Raw genomic sequence first — 24,355 nt, 5'->3', positions numbered from 1 at the left:
CCACAGTCTCAAAAAAAAATAAATAAATAAAAAAGATTAGGAGCCACTGTCCTGACTATACCAAAATCTCATATTCCCCAAATAGACTTTTTTTTCCTTAAGATTTATTTATTTGAGAGATAGAGAGCACGTGTACACAGGAGCATGCAGGGGAAGGGAGAGAGAGAATCCCAAGCAAACTCTGTGCCGAGTGCGGAGCCCCACGCAGGGCTCGATCCCACGACCGTAAGATCATGACCCGAGCCAAAACCAAGAGGTGGATGTTCAATGGACTGAGCCACCCAGACGCCCCGGTGGAACCACGTCTTGTACCCCCACAGCCTGCAGCACCTTGAGGGACAGGAACACAGGAGAGTCTCGTACATACTCCTCTCCGTATTTATTCAGCTGCGTCCCGGGAAGGTGACCGTCACCATGTAACCTAAAGGACAGTGCTGGCACAGCTAACATGTCACCGGGCTCCTCTTCCGGACCAGATCTTCTTCTCAGCGCTTCAAACACATTAGTCCAGTTAATCTTGCTAACAACCCTACTGTCCCCGTTTTCCACATGAGGAGATTAAGGCACAAAGGTCCGGGTAGGGGTAAGAACTTGCCCACGGTGGACAGATGTCCGGGACGGAGCCAGAATTTAAAGTCAGGCAGTAGGCTACAAGAGCACATACTCACCATACTCACAAGTACTCATCCAAAGAACCAGGGGTGCCTGGGGGGCTCAGTTAGTTACGCATCTGACTCTTGATTTCGGCTCAGGTCAGGATCTCAGGGCTGTGAGATCGAGCTCTGCACCGAGCCCCGCACCGAGCACTGTATCAGGTTCCACGCTGGGCATGGAGTCTGCTTGCACTTCTCTCCCTCTCCCTCTCTCTCTGTGTCTCCGCCACCTCCCAGCTTATGCACATGCTCACTCACTCGCTCTCTCAAAAAAAAAAATGGTTGACGGGATTTCGTTAGCGGCAACAGCTCAAGCTCCAGGTCTGAGGAAACTTCTGAGACATCAGGGCTGGAGGAGCAGAGATCTCCAAGAGGCATGTTGCTTTCCTCGCATGTTTTCAGGTGACACTGCCACAGAGTGGTGTTGTGATAGGACTGAACATTCGTACTATTTGTAAGTTTTGTAGTATCAGCGTTGTAATGTCAACGCTTTGCATATATTCTTTGCCCGTATATCCTTTCCTTTAAACACAACTGCAACGTTTTCTGCCGTGCACAGAGCCTGGTGGGACGAGACCCAAGAACGGTCAACAGGACAATATGGTGGAAAGAGCGTCAAACTGAAAGGACCAAGACCTGAGTTTTCGTCCTGGCTCGGCGGACTTGGTCAGGATTCTTCTCTCCTCTAGAAATCCATCCTCCCGCCCACAGAATGATCAAGTCCGACTAGCCAACAAATAGCCAACAAATGACTGCAGACCACTCGTCATGGGACAGGCATCGCTCTCTGTGCGGGGCTACAGCAGCGAGCAAGACGAAATCCCTGCTCTTGGGAAACTGACATTCTAGGGGCGGGACAGGTATGGACAATCAAACAAATAAGTGAAGGAGATAATTCCAGACAGTCCATAGCAATGAGGGCCGGGGACAGGGTTCAGCCACATGGTGTTTAATTGGGTGACAGCTGCATGAGAAGAAGCCAGGCCACTGAGGCCGGGTGGTCAGACAGGCCTTGCTAAGAAGACAGTCCCGTCAGAGAGAACCATGAGAAGGAGCCAACATGCAGAGAACTGGGTCCAGCCGACCAGCAAGTGAAAACCTCCAAGGGGAAGAATGAGCGCATTCAAGGAACTGAAAGGGGGTTCATAAGGCTACAGCGGAGAGGAGCCGGGACAGGAGACAGAGAGATGAAAACCCAAGCTGCCTGAGCCTTGTGGCCACAGCAAGGGGTTTCGCTTTTATTGTAAGCAACAGGGGATCTGATCGGAGGGCTTCGAGCAGCAGAGTGACACAGTCGGATTTACGGGTTTAAAATACCACGCTGGCACCGATGTTGGGAATGAAAGGTAGGGGACGAAAGGGAGAGGACAAAATGTAAGAAAACCAGAGCCAGAAGACAGGCTGGTGGCCAGAACCAAGACGGTGTGTGGTGGGGGAGGGGCCAAGAGATGTGGTGGGTACGAGACATCCGACGGATCTGAATTAACTGATGGAAGGATGGAGGAAGGCAGGAAAAGGGAAGAGAAAAGACAAAAACGACTTGTAAGGTTTTGGCATGAGTGATCTGGCGGGTGGTACCACCTACAAAAACAAACAGGGCGCCTGGGTGGCTCAGTGGGTTAAGCCTCTGCCTTCAGCTCGGGTCATGATCTCAGGGTCCTGGGATCGGGCCCCGCATCGGGCTCTCTGCTCAGCAGGGAGCCTGCTTCCTCCCCCCTCTCTCTCTGCCCGCCTCTCTGCCTACTTGTGATCTCTCTTTGTCAAATAAATAAATAAAATCTTTAAAAACAAAACAAAAACAAAAACAAACACCCAGGGAAACAGGTTTAGAGAGAGGAGGTAAACTGAAATCAAGAATTCTGTTTCGGGCCAAGTGAAGTATGACCTGCAGCAGAGCCACACGCACAGAGATGCCAAGGAGGCGATTCAAAGGAGGAGTTTTAGCATATGAACCTAAAAGGCAGAGATGGGGGCAGGGACAGGAATATGAATTTGGGGGAGTTAGCTCTAGAGCCCCTTCCAGCTTTAATTCCCTACGATTCTGTGAATCAGAGACCAAAGAGCAGGGAAGAAGTCGTTAATAGGAGAAAAAATACACGGAGTCTTCCCTAAGGCACTCTCCTAAGCACTTTCTAAACATCGTCCTTGTGTAGGCTCAGGACAATCCCCTGAGGTAGGAGCTCTTATGGTCCCTTCAAAACTCAGGGAGGTTCGGTATTTTGCCTAAGTAAGATGGGGAAACTTATCACACTATGACGTAGAGGATCCGAGATTCGAAGCCTGGCCTTTCTATCACCCGAGCCCATATTGACTGTCAACTACAGGGTGCTCAGTGGCTAAGGCCTCCACATGGAACAAAGGAGGAAGGGCCCATGTGGAGAAGCAGTGAGGGGACAAGTGTGCCACTCACCAATCCCTTCGGGACTTGGCAGAAAGTCTCCGTGCCAAGGGAAGGGGCAGGCGGAGAGGCAAAGGTCTACCTTTAGTAGATAAAATATCTACTCATATCTACCCATTGTCTTACATCCCAGAATGGGGGGTGAGCTCAAGGAGAAAAAGCACTCAGTGATTTACAAGACATAATAAAGCAGCGTCACCATGCTTCCATCCCCATAACCTCAAGAGGAAAGTATTGCCTTCTCCGCCGAGTCCCGCAATGGTAAAGGCTCCAGCCACTTCGTCTTATCCGCCCGCCCAGGGCTGCTGACTTTCTCTCCTTGTGAGCATAACACAGTGGACACACTCAAGCTCAAATCAGGATACTCTCCCCCTCCTGCCCCCATCACACTCCCACACAGGTCAGCTCGGGCCGGCTCTCACACGCTGAGATGAGCGTACCTCTGCTCGCGACAGAGAAGAGTAACGGTGTGGCATCCAGAGCTCTGGGAGAAAAAGCAAGAAATAGAATGCGAGAGAAATCTGACCACAGCAACTCCAAGGGATTAAATAAAAATTCTTAGGGCTCGCTGGAATCTCACACGGCATATTCTTGGAAATGAGCACGCCGTAGGCAAATGTTAAGAATCTTTTACGATAAAGATACTCGGATTGTAACGTAACTGTTGTTATAGGATTTGACCTGAATGGGAGAAGAAACTAAACAGAGCTTTCTCAAGAGCGGTCTTTGAGGATGGATGGCGCTAAATTCCCAGGGGAAACAGCGGCTCTGATACAACTTTAAAGACTCCCAACCCTCCCGTAAGGAGTTCTTGTTGGAGAACCAGAGAGACAGGGACAAACACGCGTGGACTGTAGAACAGAGCACTGGCTTCAGAGGCCAAGGGATGAGAGCCCAGGTCCTGGCTGTTCCACTAACTGCTGTGTGAACCTGGGGGAAGCCAGTTATCATTTCTGAGCCTCAATGTTCCCATCTATGGAATGGGGATGGAGGAACCCTAACCTAGAGTTACCAAGAGGAGAGATGTTTGCAAAAACACCAGGCACAGGCCTTGGCACATAGTAAGTTCTCAATCAACACTAGACCTTCCTTCTTCTCTCCTGATACCAGCATTTTTTAGATTTTATTTATTTATTTATTTATTTATTTAGAAGCTGGAGGGGCAGAAGAAGGGAAGAGGGGAGAGAATCTGAAGCAGACTCCGTGCTGAGCACAGAGCCTGATGCTGGGCTCGATCTCACAATCCTGAGATCATGACTTGAGCTCGAAATCAAGAGTTGGACTCTTCACCGACTGAGCCACCTGGGCCCTGATACCAGCATTTTTCATGCAATTTTCTAACCATAATTTTTAAAAAATGGTTTAATTGCTTCAGTGGAAAATACTGTGTCTTCTGGTCCATGAGGTATGGTGGGAAGATTCCTGGAAGTTCTACTTCTGCTACTTACAAGTCAGAGCGTCTCTGGGCCTGCCTCCTGGGCTGCCTCCCACACACCCCCGCCAAGACAGTAACAAGAATGGAAGGAGACAATGTACACGAAAGCACTCGGAAAACCCTGACGTGCTCTACAGAGGAAAGACCGTACCACCATGTTAGCGCAGTTCTTAGAGAGTCATCTATGTCATTCTGCCTACGGGGACCCCAGACTGTGGAGATCCAGCCGTCTTGTGAGCCACGCGGCAGAAAACCAACCCCGGAAGGGAAGAGATGAACCAGTTAAAGAGGTGGGGCTGGGAAATTCGGCAAACAATCCAACTTCAGCTCTCCCATCAGATGGAAACAAAGGGTAAGCTCGTCGGCTGAACTGTTTGGGTCCTTTCTGAAACTTACATTGTCGTGAAGGGTTCTAGAGCAAGGGGACTAAGTGGAGAGAACAGGGAATTCGTCAGGGTTCACTTCTTGGTAGTCAAGGACGGAAGACATGAGAGACCGCAGGGAGAAGTGTTCCAGAGGCCGGAGAGGTGGACAGCACGGCAGAACAGGTCTATGATTCTTCCAGAATAAAGTCACGATCAGAATCATCACCCAGGCCAACTGGTCCCTCCTCTTTGGTTCTATTATCATCCGCACAAATAGCAACGATAGTTACCGTCATTATTAGCGACTGCCATTTCTGAACGCTGACCATTTACTGGGCACTGGGCTAAGAGCTGTCTCTGCCTCTGGTCACCTCATCTTCCCCACATCCCCTCTGCAAAGGGAGCCCCGTTATGGCACCCATTTTGCAGATTAGCAAATAGAGATTCCAATTATCCACTTAGAAAATCCTTCTCCTTAAGAATCCTTAATCCAAAAATCTTGAAGATCAAAGAAAGGATCTAAAGGTCAAGGAGATTCCAATCTCTCAGACAGGCTCTCCCCGGCTGTGTATGAATCAAAACTTCTCTTCCTCACGCTCAATAAAGCACAGAGAACACCAAAGCAGCCGAGAGAAGATGGGTGGTCGCTCATAAACCTGGAAGATGGACACAAGAGCCCTCGTCCCCAGCCTCCTTCATGACGGACAACTTGGCCTTAACATCACTGGTTCCTTTTCTGGCCCAAGGAAGAAGCTGGCATGAGTAATGCGAGAGCAGCTTAGAAGTGGGGGACAGCCGAGCCAATCAGAACAATCCGGACAACCTGACACCAGTACAGGGGGTGATGATTTCACTTCCTGCTTCTTATTCTGTACAGAGGGGACAAGAAAAGCCTTCTCAGCCATCACCCTAAAAAAAAAAAAAAAAAACAAAACACACACGAAAAAGCCGCCAAGCCAGGGCTTGGCAATTAGTGTTGGAGTAAGTGATCATCTTGTGATTGCTCAGCTGGGGCCTGAAGACTCGTAACCACATTTAGAGGACAGAAATAGAAGAGGCTGAGAGAGAGCAGAGAAACCTGGCCCATTTGCCAGGAGAAAGATGTCCTGAAGCTGCCGGGAAATTCACTCGGTTGGGATTGGGGGCGTGTCTTCGTTAAGCGGGAGAAGTTCATAAATAAACCCATCGATGAAGCCAGTGCTTACCCCTTGACCCCTTTGCTCCTCTGTGACACTCAGGCTCCCCTGGAAACCCCATGGAGCCTAGGGGAGCCCCTTGATAGGTACTGAATTTCTCCTACCAAGCTGAGCATCCTAATGGCTCCTGTTGTACAACCAGGCCCAAACTGCGGGTAGATTGATAGTAAACTGTCCTTCTTGCCAACAGCAACTACTTTGGCAAAAGCTGGCCCATGCTTCTGGGAGAAGACAGGGCCCGAGGTCACGGGCAGGTTCACAGCCATCAACAGAACTACTCCAACCAGACCCCCTCGGCCCCCTAAACCTTGAGAATCTCGCAAAGCCCCACCAGCCTGTCACTGCCACCACCCCCCAGACCCCGGATCATCCCCAAAGAGACGTGGGTCACAGCCTTCTTCTAGGACTTCAAGGGTAAGTCAAGGGAATGTTGTAAGTCAAGGGAATGTTTCAGGACATTCCATTTCAGAAACACCTGTAACCCAAGATGTACCCCTGCTCCCACTTCTGCGGCCCAAAGAAACATGATGGATCCAAGCCCCCTCGATTTCCCCAAGAGCTGAGGGTGACACAATGCCTTGTAAGTCTCTAGGACATGAGCACCCAGCCACTGTCCTTGAGCAAAGGGGAACAGAGCTTCTCCCATCTGACCGCTTCTCACCCCCTATGACCCTAGCCCACACACTGGCCTTCCGTGTGTCCTGTTCTGCCCACGGAGCCGTTTCATTCGGCCCATGGGGTTGAAGGGTTTTATTTTTCATTGCCAAGCATTTAAAACTTGAGGGGTTTCCCCAGACCTTTAGCTCTTCTTGAAAGAACAGTAAGTCTGGCTGCGTGAGGCCCCACGTCCACCTAGCAGCAGTCAGCTGGCTGCCCCTTCCGCAGGGGACATGGGGTCCCCAGACTCCACTGTCCCCCCTGATGGGCCAAGGGCGCTCAGCTCTGTGAACTCCGTATGAGTCAGCGTGACAAGAAAGACAGCGCAGAGCTCAGAAGAGTCTCCCCCCGGGGTACTTTACATCGAAATTCAAATCCCCCGTAAAATAAACACCTGGAACACGTGGTCCAAGGCCCTCCTCTGGTCCCAGCTGTGCCTCCAGCTGCAGAGAACACACACCGGGACACTCTGACCACAGACGCTCGCCTCGCAGAGACCGGGGCGACTGCTGCATGACACGACTGGCAGGGAGGACTGAGGCGGGGACTTCGGGCCCTGGGCGAGGGCCTTACGGCGTGTGCCATTTCCAGACGGAGGAAAGGAGGTGGAGCACAAAGAAGGGTGGCCATACTGATAAATACACACGCACACATGCCCACACGTGCCCACACACGCACACACACAAATCCACACACATACCAAGCACTGAGCCTGAGAACACACACAGAGAACAGTGGGTGAGGCCAGGGCCCGTAAGAAGAACCACTCCCACCACAGTCCCCCAGAAGGCCCTTCTCTCTCGCCCTCCCCCGCCGCTACTTTCTGAGAGCTTTCCTGGGGGCTCTGCGTCTTCACAGGAGAGGCCCATCCAGGGGGCTGTCCTTCCGACGGCGAAGGCCGAGTGCCTCAGCCAGTACAACGGTCACACGGACAGAGGAAAGACTCACCGGCACATCATTGCTCCATTTTTTTGCCCCAAATACAACAGACCCCCCCTCCTTCCCCACCTGGTCCCTGCAGAATCTCTCCTCCCTCAGGGAAGGTGCCCAGTGGATGTCCAAGATGGCCACCATCCTGGAAGAACGGGTGACCAGAAAGCAAGCGCCCACCGTGGGCACAGCGGGGTGACGCTCCCCCTGACCAGCTCCCCCAGCTTCCTCTCAAGCCCACCTTCTCCCCAGGACACGGCAGTCCTCCCACTGAACCTCAGAGTCCTCACGGAGAACAAGGCCTGGAGAGAAAGCAGCGAGCTCATGTGAGTCTACCCCTCAGGTGCAACCCTGAGGAGGCCCCTCCGCCATCAGACATGGAAGGGAGGGGTAAGGGGTAGGGGAGAGACGTGCAGACAAGAATCCAGCCATGTGGCCTGGAACCTGTCCCAAACAAATCTGTGTGACCTCAGGTACAGGGGTCTCCATTCTCGGAGTCACTCTCCAGTGAACCCAGAACCTACTCAGACATGGCGCTTGGTCTGGCCCGGACTTCCCTCTCCTGCCAACTGCACCCAACAAGCAGCGGCACACAGACACCCACTTTGGGACCCAAAAATGGTCTCAGAGGTGTAGCATTCACATGCCGGATGAGAGGGATTTCTCATCACTGATAGTCCCATAAAATCGCGAATGAAAAGCAAACAACCCTGGGAGTCAGGAGGCTCTAAGCCCCGGTTTAGGCTCGTCCTTCTGACAGGAACCTTAGAGATGCTCAAATCCCAAACACTCATTTTTAAGAGGCAAAGTCTGAGGCCCCGGCACACAGTGACAAAGCCAGACCTAGACCCCAGGTCGCCAGCCGGCTCCACCGCCCAGCGCCCTCCCTGCTGTGCACCCCCCAGCCTCTCCCTGAAGCCCAGGACCCAGCTCTACTCACATGTAGCGCAAATGGGGGTTCTTGGCAAAGGCTCTGGGCTGGATGCTCCGAAGTCCTGAGTTCTTGATGGTCCTGGAGAGAGAGAGAAACAGGGTCAGCAGGGCTTCCGGAGCTGAGGGACATCTGCTCCGCGCTGAGGCTCACAGGAGGTCATGGGCCGCCAGCCGGGCTGGTGAACTGAATGCAATTCCCACCATCAGCATCACTGGGGGCCCCACGGGCGGCATCTGGGCTCCCCGCCACGGGGACCTGGGTGAGGGTTTGGGGTGAGTGGCAGCTGTGCTCTCCCCATCCTGGCAACAGGGCTCCTGCTCAAAACTCAGGCCCAGAGACTACAGGGCTGCAGCCGCCGCTCCCTCCCCCGCCCCAAGCCCCCCACGACCACTAGCACTGAAGTCCCAAAGGAGGCGGAGTGGGCTGGGGGATTTTGCAGGCTACGGGGACCATTCATCAACCAGGGGGCTGAGCGGAGATCACTAGCCGAGAGGCCTGGGTTCGGGTCCTGCCCCAAATCCCTAACTACAGGTGAGACCACACAGCCCTCCGGCCTTCTGGGCTGAGGGGAAATGTGGGAGAGTGAGGGGATGGCCTTTGAAGCCCCAGGCTTCAAAGTGGGTGGTACCGGCTCTACCGAAAAAGCAACGGAGGAGGGACGTGCCCAGGGCGGCCCAGGGGCCGCGGGCGCCCCCCCGCGCACCACCCGTGGCCCCTCCCATGGTCGCGCGCACTCACAGCTTTTGGAGGCCGGTGTAGAGCTCCATGTCCACGGCATTCAGCGTGTGCAAACCGCGCCAGTTCTCTATGTGTCTGCAGGGGAGGAGGAAAGACAGGGCTCAGGTTGGCCAGGGTCCACAGGAAAGGTACTGTCTCTAGAGCCAGAGAGACCTGAGTTCGAATCCTGAATCGCCCACGTGCAAGCCAGGCCTCCTGCCACGTGGCCAAGTGTCTCCCGAGCCTTGGTTTCTCTCTCTGCAAGGGGCCTCGTGTTACCACCCGCCCGGGGTGACTGTCATGAGACCCAGAGCACCTGGCCCGGGGACCGCATTTAATGTCCCCTCTCTGCTCCAAAGAGCTCTCCTTTTTTAAAGACTCGGAACCCAGCTTCCCCTTTGGTCTTCACAACACGGCTTCCTCCCGCTCGCTCTTGTTTCCCTTTTGGGGACTTCCTAAGGACAGCTCAGTTTCTCAGCAGTCCGGGAAGGCAACACAAATGATGTGGGTTTGAAAAGGGAGAGCGGGAGGGTAGCTTGCCGGTGGGTATGGTTTTTGAGTGAAAAAGCTCAGAAGGAGCACACACCCACTTCAGGGCCCCCCCAGGGTCCAGACGCTGACCGCCTGGTTCGGATGACCACAGCCCAATCAGCCTGGAGTTCAAGAACACAGATAGCTTGATTGGGTAGAACCGAGTCCAGAAAGGAGGGGGCAGGCTGGGGACCAGGGAGGCACCACGGTGTCACAGAAGTAAGGTGAGACCTAGGAACCCAGCTCCGGCTTCAACTCCGGGACCTAAAGACCAGTGGCTTTGAGCGAGAGCTCTGACCTCTCTGGGCCCCTCGTGTCTTTGTTTGCAAAGGGAAAGGGTTTCACTACATCAGCAGCTTCTCTCCTTCCTGTCACAAGGTCTCCGTTTGGAGCTTTCTCCCAAGACACCTCCCGTTTAAGGAGGCTGGTGTCGAGCAGGCACACTATACATTTATTAAGTAATAATTAATTTCTCTTCTAGGATTTATTGATCGAAGATATAAATCACCATTCACCAGAGCTTTTTAGCAACAGATACAAACCAGCACTAACTCTCCCAGCGGATAATCAGGTCCAGCCCAAAGCAAAGGAACTTGAAAGTTCTATAAGCGGAGGAGCTGGCTTGTCCTAGGTTTGATTACTGATCTTTTTTTTTTTTTTTTTCCGGATATTGACAAAATGCCCAAGACAAACAACCTCCATTATAGCTCGTAGGGTCCCCAGGTTGAGAACTAACTGGCCACTGATCTGTTAAGGCCCTTCCCGACTCCAGAGCTGTGTGAGACGTTACCACTCCTCCCCATCTCTATCCCACGGAGCTCCCAGGGGCCTCAGGAGAAGGCCCTCTGCTGCCCACCGGGCCCTCCTGGGACCCGACGCTCCCATCATCGGTGGTCGCTCCCCACCGACGTCAAAGCACCCTCTTCAGTCATCCTGCCACGCAGCCATCCGAGGCCCAGTGAAGCCAGAAAAGCGGCAGCCGCCTTCCCCAGACACCCTCTCCTCGGCCCCACCACACCCGCGGCTCTTCCATCTGTGACCGAGGGAAGCTGGAGCCAGGAAGGCCGCGGGGCGGCGGCGGCCAGGGCCCCTGGAAGCATTTCAAAGCGACACGGCGAAAAGGGATACGGAGAACCCATTTTGCACCACATTCTCTCGGGGCCCCCGCTGGGCAGCCAGACACACGGGCATCTGCTGGGGACAGGGACCAGGTGGCCAGGTCGGGACTGAATTCCAAGACCAAAGTCTTCTCCCTGGAAGCCTCTCAGCCCCGGGGCGGTTTGCTCGGTCTGGTCCTGCCAGGGCAGGGCCCCTGGCACCATGTCAGGTGACAAGGAATACCAGGAGGAGTAAAATGACCTGTGCCAGTGCCCCCCACGTGTGTTCACCGGACCAGCGGTCCAGGCAAACCACCAAGTGAATGACGCTGTTCCTACAGACGACCATTGGTTCCCAGGAGCCTGGCCCCGGACTAGGATCTGCTTCCGACAAGCAGCAGTCGATCAGTTGTTTAAGTAAATGAAATTGCTCTCCTTCGTCCCCATCAGAAGCCCGTACACGTGTTTTTATCTATGGCTGAGTCATCAATCACCCGCGTTTTCTATCAGTTTACCTTCTTAGCCCTCGTGTCCTGCGGGCCCCACGCGGCCCGTCGGACGTAGGCTCACTCGGAGACGCAGCGGGGCAATGAATGAGCTCTTGGGTGCAAAGGCTCCCTGGTCAAGAGACTCGGGCCCCTGCCTCCGCTGTCGGGTCCGAGGCTCCCCGCATGGGGGAAGAGCCTTTGCCCAGCCGCCGTGCCATGGCGCGGTGAATAGCCTGGGCTCCCCGGAGCCCGGTCGACAAGCGACATTCTGCGGGCCAAATCCAGTCCACCACCTGTCTTTGTACAGCCTGAGGGCTAAGAATAGTTTGTACATTTAAAAAAAAAAAAATCAAAAGCAGAATCCTATTTTGTGACATGCGAAAATTATATGAAATTCAAATTTCAGTGTTCATATCCATTCAGTGACTGGTCTGTAGCTGCTCCTGTCGACGGAGCTGAGCTGAGGCAACGCGGCAGGGACCCGCCTTTTATAGAAGAAACTTGCCAGCCGCCCCCCCCCCCACCCCACCACCCCGCCTCCAGCCAGGCTGCCAGGACGCACATCCTGGCCCCGTCGCTACCTTTGTCCACGTGTGACCCTGTCCAGGGGACCTCACCTGTCTATGCCTCAGTTTCCTCATCCGTCAGATGGGCTAATAAAATACCCCCCCCCCCCAGGGTAAGAGTGACGCGAGACTTGAAAGGCCCCGTTAAAAAGCCCAGACAGAGCGGCAGCTCGGGACACATAGTAAGTCCTCAGGGAGCGCGAGCCGGGACGGTTATTTTTAACCCTGTGCTTTGCAGAAACTGAGCAGTCTTTTCTCAGTTTTCAAGCTAAAAATGGCATCGCGGTTCTGCTGGAAGTTGTCATTTCTCAGCAATCATTGATAAAAACTCCATGTGGCAGGCGCGTGGAGGGGCAGTAAGTCTGTCATTCATGACCTCCAGGAAAACTGCTCGAGCAGAAATGAGGAACAGGTTCAGGGAACGCACAGCCGGCAGCCCAGGGCAGCTTCTGAGGAGAAGGTGCAGCCTGCCATTTGCTGATGACATCGGCGGGGCACCTGCCAAGTCCGCCGGTGACTCACCAAGCGGTGGCTCGGTACCAGCCCTGGGGGTCAGCTGTGGGAGCTCGGTGGGCTGCTGTGTGCTACAGGTTTAAGTGGGGAAAGCAGGCTCTAAAAACATAACAAATAGGATAAATATGACCGTAGGTTTGGTTTGCCTTTGTTCGTGGTAAACAGTAGTTACCTTGACCTCTAGTATGTGGCTTCTCCCTCTATTGTGCTTTTCTGGGTGTCCGGGCTGTCTTCCCTGAGCACTTAGTGTTGTCACTTGAAAAGCAATCGATGATGATCATTGTTTAGAGGAAGGTTCAGCACTTGAACCCTGTGGGGGGGCAGTTGCTGGTCACCCCCTTTCCAGGACCACAGGCTGTGCCGGGAGGAACCCATCTCGCCGTGGGAGAGAAGGAGCTCAGAGCCATGCGGGGAACTCAGGTCAGTGTGGGGCTGCCGGGTTCTGCATTCGTCCGCTCGGGCACAGAGCGCGGCCCCACGGGGATCTGCAGCCTTGTTCTCGGTCTGCGTGCTTTCCTCGGGAACAGGGAGGGACGGGGGCAGAGAGGAGGCTCCCCTCCTGACTGAAGCACCCCACCTGAGTCACCTCTCAGACAGCGGCGCTCAGCAGGGGGTCATCCTGCCCTGCAAGGGACACTGGGAAATGTCTGCAGATGTTTTTTGTGCTCAGAGCTGGGAGGAAGGGAAGGATGCTGGCATCTCATGGGCAGAGGCCAGGGACGCTCCTAAAAAAATCCACAGGTGCCCAGGACAGACCCCACAACAGACAATAACTGGCCCAGAATGTCCACAGTTGGGAAGCCCTGCCTCATGTAAGGCTTATGCCTGAAGATGACTATTGAAGACCGCGTTCCATGGCTTGAAACACCAACAGTTCTGAAAATGACTGCTTTGAGGGCACCTGGCGGGGGAGGGGCTCAGTTGGCGAAGCATCTGCCTTCAGCTCAGGTCCTGAGCTCCAGGTGCTGGGATCAAGTCGGCAAGTCGGCTTCCCCTTCTCCCTCTGCCCCTCCCCCCACTCGTGCACATTCTCTCTCTCTCCTCAAATAATTTTTTTTAAATCTTTTTTTAAAAAAATGACTGCTTTGCTGCAAACCCTAAGAGGCACCAGCCCAAAACCAAAAAACCTGCCTCTATAGGTCCCTGGGTCCAGGTGAGAGGAGATCATCAGAAGCTATCCCAGACCCACCCCCTGTCCCCCGCAAGTCAAGGGCATTCCTTGAGAGGAAATGAGGGACTCTTTTGTGCGCTGGACCATGGGCCAAGCCAGGTTACACATCCCAGAAGCAATAATGTTCTCCTCCCGCCCAGCTCTGGCTGGAACCCACTGGCCAAGAGTCCCCACCGCCACCCCACCCCCACCCCCACTGAGAGTTCCTCTTCCGCATGGCTTACTCCTGCTTCGCAATGGGAACGGCCCCATCCAAGGAGTTAGCTCAGTGCCCCGTCCCTCCCCTCTGGCCACCGCCCTTCCCGGAATCACAACTCTTCACCAAGCGTGAACGTGCAGCACTTTTCCAGAGAGAAGGGAGGAAGGGAGGCTTAATTCACACAACGCTGAGCAACCAAGCCGGAGCCTGGCTTCAGGCTACATCTCCGAAAATCTCAGTGGGGTCTAGGTGAGCCTCTGTGGTCAAAGAACATGCCGCTGTCAGGTGGGCCGGGGTGTGCGGGAGCCGAGGGACCGTGCCTGTGCCCAGCGTCTTCGGGAGCAGGAGAAAAAACACCAGAAATGAAGCCACTCGCAGTGACTCCCAACGACAGGACCCAGTCCTGAAATCACAGATCGCTGCTTCCCCACCCATTCCGGGGATGAGCTATAGCATAAGTGAAATATTAATTAAAATATCCAGGGAAGAGATAAAAATCCTTTGTACTAGAATAAATTCGACTGTGCTTTTGTACCATCGCTTTCTTCCTCCTTCTGTTTGGCTGGAGCCAATATGGAAATGAATTGGCAATCTCCAAGCCTATAAAAATGAGATGGTACAGACTGTGTGGTCCATATTTTAATTAAAAACATGTCATGTGGATATGTTTAAGAGTTGTTTATAACTCCAATATTTAAGTCCTATACATAGAAAACTCTAGAACACTGAGACATCCACCCCCTTCCATCACCAGGGGACTGAAGTTGATGGGAAGCCCCACGAGAAGGGCAAGACAGGTGTCTCCCCTCACCTAACAGAACATTCCTCATCACAGGGACATTCGGCAAGACAGAACATTGGTTGTGGGACAAGCGAGCATCCTTCCTCCCCTTACCCATGGCCGGCCAGGTCTGCAACCTTTCCTCCCTCCTCCCTTGCTGTAAGATCACCGTCATTTTCACTGTGACTTCTCACTGCTATTAACGAGCTGTTCTTCATAACCGAATTTTCCAGACAACTAAATTTAAATGCAAAACCTTTGCATGTTCAACTTCCTTGCTAGCTGTTTCTTTTTCCTCCTAAAATGCATTACACACCTCCTTGCCTTTTTAAGCAGAGTAGACAGAACGTGACTTACATTCCTTGATGATCTTGGATCATCATGACCAAGCGAACTAGCCCGCCGAGCTGTATCACCCAGGGACGCCCTCCCAGGCTCCTGAAGCAGGCAGAATGTGCATCCCGACCCAAACGGCCCTCCTCTGATGGGACTCCTAAATTCTAATGGTTATTGTGCCCATTTTCAGCAGCTTCATGGCTCTTCCTTTGCTATCGGGTTGGGGGCCATCAGCCCCAGGGCCTTTCCTCCCTTGCAATGTGCTGTGACCAGGGTGTTTGGCCGGCCCTGCGAGCACAGAGGCTAAAAGCGTGGGTGCCCTGGAGACAGGCCTACCAGGAGCAGACACCCAGCTCTGGCCCCTGAACGCTCGATGCCCCTGGGCCAGCTGCTCTCGAAGCGCTCTGGTCCTCAGCGTCCTTACAGGAAATCCGGTCGGTGTGAGGATTAGACGAGGCAACGTCTTAGCCCTCGAGTCAGTGCTGACACATCACACCAGAGTGAGAAATAGCAAATTCCACCACGCTGCTGGAATCGTGGAAGTAAAAGTAAATAGAATCTGATTAAAGATCTGAGCGAACGTAAACACGCACACAAACAGGTAGATATCCGTCCTGGTCTTCTTTGTTTCTAATCCCCTTTCTGGGTAATTAAGGTGGAGAGATAAGTGAAGTATTCTTAGATTCTTAGAGGTGCAGTTATAATTCACATTTTCCTGGCCTAAGCGTACACCACTAATATTACAATCCGTACATCTATTCTTGGAGGCGCATCCTGGCAGGAGGCAGCTGAAACGGGCATTTCTCGGATGTTCCACTCCAACACACAACACAAGAGCTTCAGCTAAAGGCTGTGCACAGATGCCTCCTCTCTCCAGACACCTCCCCGTCAGACCTGAGGCTCCTATCCCCTTCTCACCTGAATCCCGATTCTAGGACGGAGGCCTGACCTAAAGTACGGAGCTGAGTACCTGGGGAAACTAGCCTGGAATTCCGCCTCTTAACAAATCGGCAGCAGAGCACGCACACGCAGGAGCGCCAGTCTGCGTGCACGCGCACACACGCATACGACGAATGTGGCGTGCACTTGACTTCGAAGCCTTGTAGGGCAATAAGGAAATTGATTTGTTATCCAGGCATATTATGTCTAGTGATCCAGACAGAAGCATTAGCTTTCAATTATCTGATATGTTTAGCATTATATACAAACCGTCTGGGGCAACAGCTCCATGGAGCTGAGGCACAGGGGGGCTGGGGAAAAGCCGCACTGGGTCACACCAGCCAAGTCACCCGGCTCTCTCTCCCTTGACAGCTGTCAGGGGGGATCCAAGATGCCTGGGGAGCTGGACCTGCGAGCCTGGGGAGCCTTCCTGGGCTGACAGCCCCGCATGCCAGCACATTAGCACACCAGCTCTCCAAGCAGCTGCACACCAAGGACCACATCGAACCAGCCCCGCATCTGGGACCCCCGGGACGGCAGAAAGGAACATTTGCATCGTGCAGTGAACAGATGGGAAACGACAACATCTGTGTCGGCTTCCTGATCAATTCCAAAGCTCGTGCCAGGAACGGGGAGCATTTGTGCACACACCTGTGCTCCTCAGGTGCTAGGATGCTCCGTCTGCTAACAGACAAAAGATCAAGGGCACACCCCCTCTCTACTCTGATAAGAAAAGGCCTGACTCCAGGAGTGAGATTTCCTCGGGGACTTGGCCAGTTCACTGGGAGCCGGGGCTGTGCTGCTTGGCCCCCCTACCTGGGACCAGACCGGCCAGCTCCTCTCCGGTCTAACAGCTGCCCTTCATTTGCACCACAGGCTAGGCAGGCAGGGGGGCGTGGGCTGGTGACCCCAGCATGCCCACGCGTCAGCACCAGAGCCGTGGCCACCTCTAACCTGCAAACCACCCCTCACTGGGCCCCCTGCTGGCACTCTTCCCCATCAAGAGTCTCTACACCTGCCCGCTCAATTCTCCCTTGCTGAAAACCCTCCACCCGCTTCCCACGGCCCTTACAATAAAATCGGGACACTGTGCCAGGGCCCACGAGGTCCTGCATACACTGGCCTCTGGCTGTTCCTATGGCCCCTTCTCTTAACACCTGCTTGTTTTCTGCACCCCCGCCACGCTCTCCTGCCTGTCTTTAAACACACCAGACTTATTTCCAACCAGAACTTCATGAAACACTTGGACTGGCTCCTATTAAGCCCTCAGGGCTCCCTGCAAAGGTCACCTTCTCAGAGACGCCTGCTCTGACCCCTATGTGAGCACAACACACCCGCCCCTTTTCCTTCCAGCTGCTCTCTGGCACAAGCCCCGTTCATGTCCTTCACAGCCCTTAATAACCATCTGTAATTGTCTCATTTGATTATTTGATTACACGTCTGTCGTCAGCGTCTATAGGCAAGAACTATGACGCATGAGAACAGAGATCATATCTGTCTTACTCACCACTCGCTCACCTCCAGAATCACAAAGAAGGGCAAGTACCCCAGGATAAGTATATACTTGGATCCCACCCAGGTTGGGGCTAAGCGGCCACCTCCAAGTTCCCCCCTCACACCCAAGGCTTTCTATGCTTGGTGCCGGCACGGTCCTCACTCTGGGCCCTTGGAGCGGCCCAGAGGCCTGGTCGGACCCCACGAGCACCTTGAACTTGTTCCCCGAAGAGGAATGTGGCCCAGGGCACCCCATTCGACATCCCAATCAGGGATGGGTGTCCTAGGGAATCACTACGGGGCCCACAAATGGTGATCCCAGAGGTCTGGGGAGGCCCATGGACCAGATCTCAGGTCTGTTGCTGATGCTCAGTGTCCGGAGTGGGTAAGTGGGCAGGCCCCCCCTCACCGAACAGAGAAGGAGACGAGATGGGCATGCTGCTGGCCCCTGGGCACACCATCTCCATCCTTCCCTTGCCCACATGACGATGGCTTTCAGCAGATCAGGAGGTCTCGGAGGGCCCGGACCAGAAGCATGCATGCCCAGTGCCACGCAAATGCTCAGAGACATCAGAGAACGAATGGATGAACGCACACATTAGGGAACGCTCAAAGTGATCGACGGCAGAACTTACCCACCCAGCACCCCATCAGCTTCCCGCAGGGCCCTACCCCCTCCCTCGACCCCTCTCACCTTCTCAAGGACTCATTCATCTTTTTTCTTCCTCTCTTGTCTGGACCCTCACTTTCTCTCTACTAGATTTTCCCCTCAGCATATGGACATGTTCTAGAAGAGCCCCTTTAAAAGGAAAATCTCCTTCCCACCACACCCTCCTCCAGTGACGGACTCATGTCACGACATCTCTCCGTGGCCCCCGTTTTCAAGAGGATCTATCTCCCCCTGCAAGCCTGACTTCCTTCCTCACCTCCCTTGAATTCTCCAACCCAATTAGTCTTTGGTCCCAGCTGCTCTAGGGAATCTACCCCGCCAAGGTCGCTGGTGTTGCCCACGCTGGCAAACTCCCCAGACTGCTCCGCAACCCTGTTACTCCGTCTCTCGGGGGCATTTTACCTGGTTAACCACTCACTCTTTCTTGAGACATTCTCTTTATGGATTCCTGAACTTTACCGTCTCCTGGGATTCCTTCTACTCCCCTGGCTACTACTTCTCAGTCTCCTCTGCAGGGTCCATATGCTTTGTCTGAACCCTAAATGTCGGTATCTCCCAGGTCTTCCGCTGGGACACCTTCTCCTAGCCACGCCGTGGTGATCTCGCCCACGTGCTGCCTCTGAACAACACCTTACATGCCCAGAGCGTCCAAAAGTATGTCTCCGGTCAAACCTGCTCGCTGAGCTCCCGACAGATCAGTAGGTCCAACACCAGCGCTTGGCTTTCCTCTCCGTCTCAATAAATGGCACTGGTGTCACCCAGGCGTCAAAGCCAATCTTCATCACTGAGTGCTCCCTCCCCTCCTGCAATACCCACACCTGAGCTGTCCGCCTCCACGGAGACACCAGCTCTGTCCCCTCCCCACAGTGTCACCTGGGCCCAGGCCATCATGACCTCTCCCAAAAGGCCACTGCCTCCAAGATGGGACCACTGCTGCCACTCTGGCCTGACTGAAAACCGGTCCTTCACTCAGAAGCCGGAATGAATTTTTTGTAACATAAATCTGATCACACCCCCCTCCCCCAGGGCACCCACCCTCCAAAATCAAGCTTCCAGGAGCTCCTCCCACTCTTACGAAGAACTCCAGCCTCTACCACAGGAGCGAGGTCCCGCATGTCTGGCTCTGGCGTCTCCTGCCTCAGCTCAAACGAACCGACCCTGTTCACTCAGCTGTCATCTCAATGGCCTCCTTTCCATTCTCCAAAACACCAAGCTCTCCCTCCTCTCAGGGCCCTGGCACTTAGCTTTGCCCTTAAAAGCACATGGATTCTCCTTAAATGCCATCTCCTCGGAGAGGCCTCTCCTGACCAAACTAGCCACAGTCATTCTCTATAACCTTCCTCCAGATCAAGTGTTCTCAAAAGCCAGGGGTGGATTCTGTCCCCCAGAGGACATCTGGCCACGACTGGGGGCTTTTTTGATTGTCACTACTGGGAAGATCTAGTGGGTAGAGGCTAAGGATGTTACTAAAAATCCTACAACACAGGACAGGGACAGCCTCCTCGGAACAAAGAATGATCTGGCCCAAAACGACAACAGTGCCAAGGCTGAGAAATGCTGGTCTAGAGAGTTCCTTTATGCCACTTGGCTCAATCTGTCATTCCATCCTGTACGTGCTGAGTGTCCACAAGACTCGGCCCAGTTCCCTGAACAGAATAGAAAATTCAAATGAATGAATGAATAAAAGACTCTCCTTCCTCAGGACCTGAGGACCTTGTAGCATGTTGCAAAAGCCCTCTAATTACTGAGGTCTTGATGGGACCAGCATTTTCTCCAATGATTTGAAGAGACTAAGGTATAAATAAGTAAGCTGTGTCCATGGGGTTGGGAGTATAGAGAGTGGGGGGGGTCAGAACTCCATGGCCCCTAAGAGACACTCTCCTCTTGTCTGCAGATGAGAGTCAAGCTGCATTGATCATAAAACCTCCAATCCTGACCAGACAACTCAGCTTTGAACTAAGAAAGAAAGAAGAGGTCTTTGATTAACCGAAGAAACAGCCCGAGGCAGGGAGAGACACATTGACTTTGACCCTTTCTCCCCTACGGGCCTTGGAGGAGAAAGTCTGAGCAAGAAGGAGAGTCTGGTCCAGGCCAGAGCAGCTGGCTTGAAAGTAATCCAATAGAGCAAACTCTTTGCCTAAAATCGGCTGGCCCCAAGGGTCCTGAGAATGCTGCCCTTCGGGTGGCCAATTTCCTTAGGAAAATATGAAATAGCCAGGCCACCCTTTACTGAATTATAAAGCACTTATCACTTCTTTAATAACTACCCACATGGAGGACTTAATTCACTCAATATGGAAGTTATAAAGGCGAACTAGCAAGTGAGCATTGAGCTCAAGTACACGGCATAAAGACTTATGAGGGCAATATTCTCCCCTATTAAAAGGGTAGATTTCCTCACTGCAACTCTGACTCCGAGTTAATGCGGAAAAGTCGCTCCAAGGCCCTGGGCATTTTCATTCTTCAAGGGTAATTCCAGGTCCCCTGGACAGGAGGGAGTCCTTGATTTTGTGGGAATGATTATCTCTGGACCCAGAGGGTGTCAGAGCGATTCGTCAAGGTGACCATCAGAAAGACAAGATCACACTGGTGGGGCCTGGCATTCCGGGCACAGCACGCCGGAATGTGAGCAAGGCACGGAGCAGAAGAGAGGAGGGCAGGATGGGGGAGAAGGGTGGGCCAGGCCAGGCCTGGGAGAGGCCTGCAGAGTGGGACGCTGCGGGAAGGGAGGAGGCACCGCGCAAGACGTCAGCGCTGGAAGGGACACTGGCTTGCAACTGAGCCCAACATGGAAGGCATTAGCAGCATTAGCCCTTGAAATCTGGAAGCAGACCCGCCCGGAGTTCCTTACGGTCCCACAGGTTTCCATGTAGGGGGCTGGAGAGATGGTCTCCCTCACTCGGTGAAGGAACTCAGCTTTTTCTCCTGTTAATTTTTCTCTTCCTCGCTTTGGCTTGGTGAGCAGTTTCCTTCCCTCCGGCCGTAAGCCGTCTGTTCTTCTCCCCATATCCTCCCTCTCTTGGAAGGCATCTCTCTATTCACATGACTTCAATTACTGCCTAATTAGAGATTATTTCCAGTTCAGCTCTAGCTGGGACGCCCCACCTCCCCCACTCTCTTGTTCCCACCACACGCATTCCCCTGGGCATCCCAAGAGCAAGCATGGACAGACAGCTCGTTCTCACCTCCCAGATTCTCCCAAACTACCTCTTCTGAGTCCTCCCTGATTTGAAACATCGCGGCAGAGCTGCTGCGCACATTTCAAATGATGTGCAACACCAGGGGGCTTGCGATGGCTCACACAGTTCACTGTGTTTAGAAGGAATCAGTGGATGAGCAGACAGAGCTGTGATTGATTAGTCATGTCTGCAATGGGCACAAGACAGGGAGAGACCATGGGAGTGCCATCTATTAACCACATCTATCGCGGAAGCGGTTTGACATCTCTCTCTGGGTCTCGTTCTTTCTTAGATTCAAGATCTGCCAATCCCTCCTCCAAGATATTTCTAGTAACTAACTTGCCCCATTGGAGAGATCCTCGTGCCCAGAAGGATATGACCCCCTCATACCAAAGTTTTCGGTTTCCAGCCTATGAGCTCTACCTTGCTTGGGGCTCTATGTTCTCAATGATGACCTTGAATATGTCCTTCATAGGCTTCAACGTCTAATAGATGCCTCGCACTCCAATCCAAAACTTTCTTAAGGAAGGCTTCATGCTGTGGGAAAGCCTATCACTGAAGGGAAGGGTTTATGTAAAGAGCCATGGACACATTGAGGACAGAAGTCACTTTTCCTCTACCTGTGCCCCACCCATCGCACCACTGAAATGCCTCCCTGAGGCCCCAATCCAGAAGCAGGGAGGAAGGGGACTTGCTGCTAGGACCTGCCCGAGTGGCTTTGATGACTCTCTCTCCCTTCCTCCCTACACCCGCCCCATCCCGCTGTCATGGAAGACAAAACATCGAGCTGCATCAGGGAGGTGTGCTGTTGTCAGCAGAGAAGCCCGCCTGTCAGGCCTCAGTTTCTTCATCTATAAAGTTGAGACAGTGATGCCGGTTTCATGGAAGATTCACAAAGATGAACTGAAACAGAGTTTGTAAAAGATCTAGCACGTTGTTTGGGATACGCTAGAGCTAACCCTATGTTAATTTCCCCTCGAAAAACAAAAGCAGTGTGACATAAGAAGAAATACATTTGGTCTCTACTCTCCTTTCCTAGCACGCAGCTCCTAAAACCCTTGGAATGTCCAAGGTGGTAAGTGTCTTTCTGTCTGCTAATAAGGTGACCAGTGTTCAGGGGCTCCTGGATAGCCTCAGGCTGGGGGCTGGGAGCCAGGGGAACCAATCATAATCACAGGGTCCAAACTGTCAGCTCCAACTGACTGGAGGCTAACTTCCTCACCAACAGCCAGGATTTCATCAATTACCTGCCCATAAAGAAGCCTCCATAGAAATCCCAAACAACAGGGTTCAGAGAACTCCTGGTTTGTAAAAACATGGAGGCACTGGGGGGCAGGGGCAGTGGCTGAAGTGGCCTGGGAGCACCGTGCCCTTCCCCCATACCTTGCCCCATGCATCCTTTCCACCTCACTACTCCTGGCTTGTCTTCTTTTATAATAAACTGTCAATCTATCGAGTACACCATTTTCCTGAGTTCTGTGAGCCGCTCTAGCAAATTACTGAACCCAAAGAGGGGTCCGGGGAACCTTCGACCTATAGCGCGTTGGTCAGAAGCCCAGGTGACAATCTGGGGGCTGGTGCAGTCTTGCCGGACTGTACCCTTGCCTGCGGGGTCTGACACTAACTCTCAGTCCAAAGTGACAGAACCGAACTGGATTACAGGACACCCACTCGGTGTCGGCAAAGAACTGTAGATTGGTTGGTATGGGGGCAGGGCACACATTTGGTGGCCAGAAGAGAGGCTTCGGGAGTAGAGAAAAAGAAGAGAGTTTTTTCTTTGCACGCCGTCCCTGGACTGTGCAGGATCTGAGGTCGGGAACCGGGGCCTACAGAACGGCAGAACGACGCAGCTTGGGGCCGTGGTGGTCGAGGCGTGATGTGACTGTAGTGCGAGACCCTCTTCCCGTCCGTCCCCACCGCCTGCTCTTTACCAGTCGCACACACGAAGCCCTCGCTGCAGGGCTGGTTCTCTGGCTTCCTCGGAGCCACCGCCTCTCCCTGCCAGCTCCGGGGCGCCCCGGGGTTTGCAGAGCGGCACACCCAGGGGTTCCGACAGCCATATCCTCCCCCTCCCTCCGCCAGGCTTTCAGCAAACCGCCCTCACCCAGCTGCGGTCGTCAGCCAACCAGCCTCATCCTCCAGTTACGATGCAATGACTCCTGTGTCCTCGCTGGTATAGGACTGCTACCCTGTCCCCTCTGCATCCCGGCACTCCATGCCTGCCTTCGCTCAGAAGAACGTAAATTCCTTGACAACAGAATCAGCCCCATGCGATTGCCTTGGGTCCCCTCCCCCTCCCCTGTGCTCATCCTGTGCTCCCGGCGATTCTCAACAGTCCCTCCTTTTTTCCTTTTTTTTTTTTTTTAAGATTTGTTTATTTATTTGACAGACAGAGATCACAAGTCAGCAGAGAGGCAGGCAGAGAGAGAGGGGGAAGCAGGCTCCCCGCTGAGCAGAGAGCCCGATGATCATGACCTGAGATCATGACCTGAGCTGAAGGCAGAGGCTTTAACCCACTGAGCCACCCAAGTGCCCCTCAGCAGTCCCTCCTTGACACGGGACCGGGGTTTGGGGTAAGGGGGCATTCTGTCCTGTGGGAGGGAAGAGTCGTCCAGCGGGTGTGGCAGGGCCAACATTCAACGTCAGGGGTCAGAGGCGCATAAACCACGGAGCCACGGACGGAGGCTGATGGACACGCGCTTCTCAGACCTCCTTCGGCGCGTCCTGCTCAGACCACCACCCCCACCCCCACCCTTGCTAGGTCACGAGCACCCCGGCTGTGCTGTCACAGAACCAGGGCTGACCTAAGGAAAACCTGAGAGAGCACAAACTCAGGCCCAAACGGGTCTGCCCAAAGGGCCGGCTCAGGGCCCCCAGGGCTTCCTCCCAAACCAGATCCTTAGCTCCTGGGTCCAGGTGCCGGGAGGGGTGGGGGAGGGGGAGAAGCTTCCAGGAGGAGTCAGATGGCTGGAGTACTGGGGGTGCTCACTTAGAGGGCTCAGGACCGTAGATATATACCCACTGCTGTGGGACAATTTCACCATTTTAACTTCCCGGCCTTAAAGGGTGGGCGCTGGTGAGTATCAGCTCCGAACAGACACTGTGC

At 53.6% G+C, this 24,355-nt stretch overlaps 1 protein-coding gene across 3 annotated transcripts in view; it reads right to left on the bottom strand.

Annotated features, from left to right (window-relative positions):
- Positions 1-24,355, bottom strand: part of NTRK3 (neurotrophic receptor tyrosine kinase 3) — a gene marked incomplete at its 5' end in the record, with an annotated part of 368,325 nt that overhangs the window by 283,783 nt on the left and 60,187 nt on the right. For all 3 annotated transcript variants that reach the window (XM_080809225.1, XM_080809226.1, XM_080809227.1), the window contains 2 exons: positions 8,575-8,646; positions 9,307-9,381. In XM_080809225.1, coding sequence (XP_080665351.1) covers positions 8,575-8,646; positions 9,307-9,381 — 147 coding nt within the window. The remainder of the gene's footprint in view (positions 1-8,574; positions 8,647-9,306; positions 9,382-24,355) is intronic.

Source organism: Martes martes, assembly GCF_963455335.1.
Source record: "Martes martes genome assembly, chromosome: 7".
NCBI classification, from domain to species: domain Eukaryota; kingdom Metazoa; phylum Chordata; class Mammalia; order Carnivora; family Mustelidae; genus Martes; species Martes martes.
This window is presented reverse-complemented; position numbering and strand designations above follow the sequence as displayed.